This window comes from Sphaeramia orbicularis, chromosome 17 (genome assembly GCF_902148855.1).
Source record: "Sphaeramia orbicularis chromosome 17, fSphaOr1.1, whole genome shotgun sequence".
Classification (NCBI taxonomy): Eukaryota; Metazoa; Chordata; class Actinopteri; order Kurtiformes; family Apogonidae; genus Sphaeramia; species Sphaeramia orbicularis.
This window is the reverse complement of record NC_043973.1, coordinates 36,332,450-36,341,610: the sequence shown is the minus strand read 5'-3', so window position 1 is coordinate 36,341,610 and position 9,161 is coordinate 36,332,450. Positions and strand designations below refer to the sequence as shown.

Sequence of the window (9,161 nt, the reverse complement as noted above, 5' to 3'; positions counted from 1 at the left end):
AGCGGGGTTAAATATGTAATTAACAGCTTTAATTACTGCTTGCTGTTGATATTCTGTCAGACGTGACTGTATTTCACTACTCACTGGTTCGAGTCAGAAGCAACATGACCGCTCCCATAACACCAGTATTTTGGCCCTACTCCATCACGGCGTGAAATGGCATCAAGACATCTGTTTTTATAGGCTTTTGATTTTGAGAAGAAGGAGAAAACTGGAGAAAGAAGATGTGTTCTGTCAAATTCGGGTGTTTTTCCTCTTGATGTGTCCTCCCTGCCAGAGGTTGCACTAGACATTTTTATTGTCGGTCATTTTGACGGACGGGGCCATAAAAATTCCATCATAACATATAATTATCCGTTATTTCAAATTTTTATTTTTTAATGATAATGAGATATATTTAGTAGTATTTAATGTTCAAAAACATCTCAATGATGCAGCAGCTGTAGTTGCTGCTGGCTGATAAACCAACGTGATATCACATAATTATATACGCCGCTTTTAACTGGTGTGTTATCTGTAGACATTCTAAGCTTTCCTTGTGTTTGTTCACGCAGTGTTAAATCCCATGCACTGAGGGTTAGGGTTCAGGTTCTGTGAACCACAGATCTGGAAACAAATGGACATGCCATCAAATAACACATGAAAGGTAGAACATGTGTACATATAACACACCAAATGCCATAATGATGGCCAGAATACAAAACCTCCTATCTGAAAAAAACACTTTTTTCAGGAAACGAAAAAAACCCAAAACAAAACATTTAGTTTTATTATAGTATGGTCTTTGTTATAGATATCCAAGCATATTCTACTGTTCTCACACTCTCTTTCTATATTATGTGTTGACATATCATCCTTGTTCTCACCATTTAATGTAAAAACTCAAAATCTAAAAATTTGCAGATAGGAGGTTTTGTTTTTTGGCCATCGATAAGAACTGGTGTATTCCTTGCCTGTCCGTCATCCTTCACCGCATCAGTCCCTCTTTTTTCACTGTGTTTATCAATGCCATCACATTTACTGGGCTTTTTAAAATAACTAAGGAGACTCGGCTGTCTTCACCTTCACCTAGCAAAGTAGCATCTAATTTTGGCTAAAGTCAGTGAAATGAGACAAGACTGGACACTGACTGATTAATATGAACACTGGCATCAGCTGGACAGGGGGTCTACCACAGATGGACTAACAGTGAGTCATGTGACTGCAGTACTGCTGTTGTATTCAGTGTAGTAGTGAACAGTGGTGCTGTTGGTTCTCTACAGGTAGGATGCTGTTATGGAATGTTTGATGACTTGTTCACAGACAGACAGACCAGCGATTCTGCAGCAGGTTCTGTTCACAGTGTTGTGTGAAAACTTTCTTTGGTAGATTACCCTCAGTATTTTAATCTGTCAAAATGACAGACGGCCTTCAGAATTTTCTGTCATTTAAAAAAAAAAATCCATCAAAGACGGAATATTTTCAGTTAATGCGACCTCTGCTCCCTGCTGCTTTAATGTGCAATTCTGTAGAGAAATGTTTTTTTGACACCAAGTTTTCCATAAACTACACTGAAATTATAAAAACATCCAATTTAATTGCACAAATTGCATGTATAACATACCATACACTTGACACAAATGGATCCAGCTGACAAAGGATACAGGCCTGTCTGTGGCAAAGAACTTGTACAAAACATCAAATAGAGGCCTTTAACTACACAGTTTGTTTGCCTCATACTCCACGTAGTTTGGTTGTCTGGCACTAAAAGCTTGCAGGGCAGTGAGTATCCTGGTCACATCGGCACTGGACAGTTTGAGCCTGTGGCGAAGCAGGCAGGCGAACAGATCGACATGGGGGGCCCCTGGAGGCGAGAGGCGGTTGACCCTGTAGCGCAGCTCCACCAGCTGCAGCAGGGCCGAGTCCTGTGATCCCTGAGTATACGGGTAGTCTATCTGCAGGATCAGGTCCTGGATCGCCTCGGGGTCAAAGTGCACGCTGTATCCGAAAAGTTGCATGCTGTTCACTTTCATGTAGCCGATGTTATTTGAAGGCTCGGTGGGCTCCAGCGGTTCGTAGTACATGGTACTGTTCTTGTTTCCACCCGTCACTCCAACAGACTCCCTGATTCGGCTCCTCAGGTAGAAATGAACAGTCTCAAAAAAGCTCTTCCATCTGTTTCCCAGAGTCAACGTCCAGTTATAGCAGTCCAAAGGGATATCCAGCTTGGTCCGCTCCCAGTCGGGGTATCCATGCTGGCCTATGGGCATGGTCCAGCTCTCAGAATGGCTGCCTCCAAAGGGATTCACAAACAGAGACAATGCTGGCTCCAGAGTGCTGTTCCTCGTGAGGCAAAACTGCAGAGCCAGTCCAAGGAGCATATGAACGCGGTTGGACTTCACTCGGTTGCTCTTGAGGGTGAGCAGCATCCTCTTCCTCCAGGACGGATCAAACCAAGTGTTCACACGTACGTCATTGCTCACAAACACAGCATGCAGAGCGATGCGCTGGTCACGACGCTGAAGCAGGTAGCGCAGCTCCAGGTCCTGCAGGTCTCGATCACTCTCCAAACCCAGGTAGGGGTCTGTGGGGTCGGGCACGGCGGGCCGACACGCCCCCTGGGTGAGGCTGAAGCCGAGGTTACAGCTGGAGCATCGTGTCCGGTTGTCGTTGGAACAGGAGGCACAGCGGGGACCATCGCCGACGGAGCAGGGGATGACGCCCTGACATGGGGGATGGTTGTAGGGGCAGGAGCAGCTGCGACTTTCTTCAGTGTAAACACCAACCTGGTTGTTCTCACTACAGTACAAAATGGAGAGGGAGTAGCTCAACCAGAAGTGCAGGGGCCTGGGGGAGAGATGACAGTTGAAAATTTCAGGTTTTCAGCCACTGCACTGCAGTAATAGCTATTATTGGAGATCCAAATTTAATTTGCCCTTTTGTATCTTTTTGTTGCGTGGGAAATCATTGCCATGTAGGAAATGTTTTGTCTAGAACAATTCATCGTGCCATTCACTAAAAATACGTGCTGTGTTGATGTTTGCAAAAACAATTTAGACAAACTGAGACTCAGCTGGAGCTGCAGAAGCAAAATCAGATCAAAACGAATATTTTTATCTATTGAATTTCCCTTCTGTGGTGCAGATGGGCACGGTGACACACACATATGCATTTGTGTCTCTGTATCATTGTGAGGACAAACATTGACTTTACACATTCACTAACCCTGACAACAACCACCACAGCTGAAAGCTTCACCCAAACCCTACCATAACGCAGCAGCTCCCTAATGTTTTATAACACACAAGTCGAGCCCTTATCACTTCCATTTAAAAGTTGCAGATGTAATAGATCATATAGATCAGTCTGTTCGACGCAGAGAAAAGACTAAGCAACCTGGTGTGGAAGAAAACAAAAGCATGATGGCATACTTTTAGATGTCCTGTATATATACTAAAGTGTGTCTATGCTCATACAGATACGATACATCAAACAGACAAACAGTTCTGTGCAAAAGTCTCTAAGTTTGTTGTTTTTGCAGGGTTGAAATAAGCATACATATTTATTTCTCGTTCTCTTTTCTTTAAATACAACAACAAAAAACAGGATGTATTTGGACAGCCTTAAAAGACAAAACTGAACTAAATGCGCTCCAAAGGTTAAAGTCACTATTTAGTGTGACCTTTGACCTCGTGACAAGAATCAACACAAACAATTAGACACATATTGAATGAAATCATGTAAAATATCAAAAAATTAATGCCATAAATCTCAAATTGTCTGAACAGAAGGGTTAAAGACCTGTTAAAATAGACTAAATACTACCACTTTGGTTTAGAGAAGGGTTTTTTCCTTGAAATGTTTGTTTTTACTGCTGTACATACTTCACATATATCCAGAATGGATCTTAATACAGAGAAATTCATATTGTATCTGTGGTCATTAGAACTTTATTAAATCAACAAACCTAATTGTGGCCCAGGACTTTTGCACAGCACTGTACAAATAGGCTTTTACATTGTTAAAGCAATTACTTTTTCTGTGGTGCAGTACATATATTATGGTGTACTTGTTTAAATAGATAAAACAGAAAAACCCAATCTGAAACAGTTTACTAAGACTTTTACAAATCACTATTTTTAATTTCAGTATTTACAGTCTCTTGTGTGTATCACGTGGCCTCACACTTTGGGAAACCCTGATCCAACCATAACCTAAACCCAACTGTTTAACAAAGTTTTAACTAAAACATTGTGAAGACCAGCTGAAATGTCTTCAGAACAACAAACTGTCCTTCAAGAAATACATAAACAGAACTATACAAAGTCATATTCATAGTCTTTATGTCTTCCTCCAGTTTATACATCACAATAAAATGCACCAAAAGACAAATATAATGTTAAAAAGCAAACAAATGCATACAAACATTTTGTTTCATGGGGATATGAATATAAAAATATTACTTACCGAGTAGCCCAAGACCACTATTGAATACTTCTTTAGAGGCAGAAGGGGTGTGATAAAACTGTAATTGGATTGTGGACTGAGGAGGTGGTGCATGCATATGACTACTGAGCTGATGGATTGTGTCATTTTGTTAATTTCCCTGCCAGAAATAGCTATCAATATGGAGTGTTCATGAGAGAGACATAAATCTGAGAGAAGTTATGGCCAAAGTGATCTCTGATAGGAAGTAAAATAGAGCATCCAGGTGGTAGTGCTGCTGAAACAGCAGCTGTGACAGTAAAAAAAAAAAAAAAAAAAAGCAGGAATAGATTTTCAGCTTGCAACACTGACAAAATATCTTACTGTCCACAGCAGATTAGATTTCTAGATGCATTGCCGTTTAAATAAATGGAATATTATATGGGCAATTTTACATTGGATTGATTGTAACTGAGTTTAAACCTGCAGGGCGACAGTGAAACACGTCTCCTTGGACAAACACGATCCCGTTTGTCTTTTCCCCACTGAACAGAGAAGCAGCGCTGCTCCTGTCAGCACTTTTCTCCTCACTCCACAACTGTGCCTTCTAATAAGTACCGTCTCGCTCTGCTGCTTTTTTGCAGCGCCCGGTGCATAAATCATTTTCATAATTATAAGTTTCAGGGAGCACCTTGGGTTAACAGGCTGCAGTATAAATATTCCTCCCTCTTGTTCCCTTCTTGCTTCTTACCTCGGCCTGTGCAGGACTATTTTAGGCTGTTTTCGGCACCTCTTGCTAAGGCTGAAGAGCTTGTTAGCGGTGCGGCGAGCTTTGGTGAAAAGCTGGTTGCTGCTGGTCTCCAGCTGCCTGTAGCGCTGGAGCAGGTTGGCATCCGTCCTCCACAAGTGCTCCACGACAGATGTGTTTACAGCATAATGGTTTGGCAGTTTCCCAACAAAGCTTTGGAACTCATCTGTTAGGAAGAAAAACATAAATAAGTAAACTCAGCTTGTGGCTATGAGCTGTGGGGTAACAATATCCCAACCTGAAAAAACTCTCTACTCTTGGATGTTTGTCCCAGAAAAGCAAACAGCTCAAGAGGAGAAATAACAGCTGCAACATGCCAAGAAAGCATGTTTTCCTATTTTGATTTTTTTTTTTTTTTAGAAGGGAACGCAGAGCTCATCAACACGTCAAAAAACTCCCTTCATATTTTGTACCAGTAAAGAGAAATGTTAATCACCACCTGTTGTCAGAATGCAGCGTTGTACACCTTCAAAGCAACTAGTCTCTAATTAAACATGAGTGACACTGAAAGAAAAACCACTGCTCCTTGCCATTTCTTTGAGTAACATCCCGAATCTGTGCTTGGTTGCAATGATAATTGTAATGACTTGAGTCTAGCAACAAAAAAGTTACGCATTTCAGAAAAGTTTCTTGACATTTTTCAATGCAGAAAGAATCTTCAGCTGTGACTTGTCTGTCTTTGATCTGCATCGTATAGGTTTCATAGATGACAGCAACGCACTCTTGGAAGACACTATTCTTTTACATTTTACATGAACCCGACTCGCTCTATCAACACCACAGGGGGACGTGTTAAAGGTGTGTTATGTGGCTTTTTTTCCTAAACATCAGAACATTCTACCACGGTACTATAAAAACATTTTTACATCACCTCCTGGTATTTGCTCTAATTGAAGTCTGCTTCACAGGGCTTGTGCAAAAATATGTAAATTGGTGTGTAAATGCCAGTTGAAGCTACTAATCTTCTCCCCAGTGATGTGTTTATGGTAATTATAGCACTGTATTAACTGTATTTTTCAGTGCATATATTTGAGAGAAATTAGTGTACAATAGGAGCTGTGAATGAGAACAGTACAGGGTGCTTTTACACATTAGCCCTTTTATGACTGCCATTATAACAGGCCGCCTAGGTGGCTTCATGTTTTCTTTGCGATAAAAGTGTCAGAAATGTCTTTTTTGCCAATTCTTTTGCACCTTTGTTTTCAGGAAGAACCTAACTTTCAATAACTGGCCATAAATTATCATTGTTATATATAATACATGCCTAAAACAGTGTTTTAGTAAAAGAGAAAAAAAAACGACTTGAAGTTTTTAGCATATTTATTATCAGAAACAACTGTGCATGGCCATAACAAAACTTTTGAGACTGCAGAAATAAACTTTTAACTATTTTACATCTGCTCAAACAGGCCTTTTGATCTGAAACATTCAGTATCCATATTATGGCTTCATATTTTTTGTTATTTCCAGGCGTTTTTTCAGCCTGTGTGGAAGTCTCTAAAATAGTTCCTTTCTACTTGTAATAGCATCCCAAATTGCTGCTGTAAAGTGTTATATAGTGTCAGAAAGCTCAGGATCTCAGCTTTCTGATGCCATTTGAATTTTGTAGATAGCATAAACGATTTAGGAGTTACGGTAATTTGAATGCTGTAAAGTGCAAATCATCAGAGAGACTGCTGTTGTTAAAGGGTTAAACTAATGAAGGAGTGAATCTTCTCTACACTGATGCAAGTTACAATCAAGTTAAGTTTATTTTATTTGTATGTGTGAGTGGAATCGATTTGCAGTTATGAGACGGCATTCATCTTTACATGCATTTTACAAACAACACAGACCGCAGCATGACAGCAATTCTACAGCACAATAAAATTATTAGTTAAATACATAAAATATGCACTCCTATAATGAAATAAATACAGCTAACTGTTAACCAGTACTATGCATCGATCAGTGATAACATTATGAACATGGACAAGTAATGCTGATTATATTACACCACTGTTTTTCAACCTTGGGGTCGGGACCCAACGTGGGGTCACCTGGAATTCAAATGGGGTCGCCTGAAATTTCTGGTAATTCATAGAGAAAACCGGAGAAAACGCCTATGTAAAGATCTGCTTTTAGGTCAAATATGTGAGTATATTTTTCCTTTATTACACTTTTGATTTTATATACTTAATATTTGGAAGGGTGTCCCGATATTTGATGAGTCAGAGGGGAAGGCTAAGGGGGGGGAGCTGTTTGGCTCTTGAAACAGAGATTTTTCAGGACCACACTACAAACGGAGGGGTATGAGGAATTTCCCATAATTCTGTTCGAATCATCGGCAAAATGGATGTAAACACAGCTAAAAAGTTCAGCAGTGTGACAAAAGAAACACACAAATGTAAGTACTTTCTTTGTAAATTACTTAATCATTTGATCATCCATTTAATGCTGTTTCAGTGTGTTATAGATCACGTTATGTGGTTGATAGCTGCAAAAAGATTCCCAAAGTCCATGCTGTTACAGCTGCTGACGGCATGGTGAATTCTTTCGGAAACAAAGTTGCTGCTTCTGTTTATAGCGGCATCGATGACTGCTGTAACAGGTCTGGAAGGGTTGTCTCATTTCATAGGGGAATATTTGCTAGGGGTAGTGCCAAGTATAAGGGCCAGTGGGTAGGGGTAAGGGGTAGGGCCAAGGGGTGAATTGGGATTGGACCTAAAAGTGATCTAAGGAAGGACAATCAGATCACAAACCTATCGAGCATCTGCAGGATGTTCCAAACATCCAGGACTTAAAGGATCTGTTAATTCAGACCAGACTGAAGTCATTGTCTTTGGTCCACAAAAACTCAGAGAAAGTGTCATCAGTCATCTGGAATCTGTAACTCTAAAAGCTAAACATCAGGTTAGAAACCTAGGGGTAATAATGGACTCAGACTTAGACTTTAACAGCCACATTAAATCTATTACATCATCATCCTTTTACCATCTCAAAAACACTGGTAGAATCAAAGGTTTACTGTCTAAACCAGACTTAGACAGACTTATCCATGCATTTATCTCTAGCAGGATAGACTACCGGAACGGCCTTCTCACTGGACTCTCTAAACCAGCTGAAGACAGCTGCAGTACATCTAAAATGCTGCTGCTGGGGTCCAGACTAGAACCAGGAAGTACGACCATATTAGTCCTGTGCTCAGATCTGTGCACTGGCTTCCTGTGGCTCAGAGAATAGACTTTAAAACAGCTCTGCTCATTTATAAGTCTGTCCATGGTCTAGCACCAAAGTACATCTGTGACATGTTGGTCCCATTTGAACCATCTCAGACCCTGAGAACCTCAGGGACTGGTCTGAGAACCCCAGGGACTGGTCTGAGAACCTCATGGACTGGTCTGAGAACCTCATGGACTGGTCTGAGAACCCCAGGGACTGGTCTGAGAACCTCATGGACTGGTCTGAGAACCTCATGGACTGGTCTGAGAACCTCAGGGACTGGTCTGAGAACCTCAGGGACTGGTCTTTTGCTGGTGCCCAGAGTCAGGACTAAACAGGTGCAGTTGTGTTTCAGTTTAATGTGTTTCAGTTCTATGTGTTTCAGTTTAATGTGTTTCAGTTCTATGTGTTTCAGTTTAATGTGTTTCAGTTCTATGTGTTTCAGTTCTATGCAGCTAAACTCTGGAACAGTCTTCCTGATGACGTCAGACAGACCTGAACTGTGACAGTGTTTCAGTCCAGACTGAAAAGAGCTGTTCAACTGTGCACAGAACAACTGGAAGGCTTCTATCTGACCTCTGACCTTTTACTTTGTTTTAATTGATTATTAATTTACGTTTTATTGATTACGCTTTAATTGTAATTGTGTGTTTTTAACCTGTCTCTTTTCCATTTTTGGAAAGCACTGTGAACTGCCCTGCGTATGAATTGTGCTATACAAATAAATCCGCCTTGCCTTGCCTAAATG

The 9,161-nt window shown here is 40.7% G+C and overlaps 1 protein-coding gene across 1 annotated transcript in view; it reads right to left on the bottom strand.

Annotated features, from left to right (window-relative positions):
- Window positions 1-1,556: 1,556 nt before the first annotated feature.
- Window positions 1,557-9,161, bottom strand: part of LOC115437893 (BMP/retinoic acid-inducible neural-specific protein 3-like) — a 74,629-nt gene continuing 67,024 nt past the window's right edge. The window contains exons 7-8 of the mRNA XM_030161275.1: window positions 5,156-5,378; window positions 1,557-2,826 (exon numbers count right to left, since the gene is read on the bottom strand). Of these exons, the coding sequence (XP_030017135.1) occupies window positions 1,692-2,826; window positions 5,156-5,378 (1,358 nt within the window). The 3' untranslated portion in view covers window positions 1,557-1,691. The remainder of the gene's footprint in view (window positions 2,827-5,155; window positions 5,379-9,161) is intronic.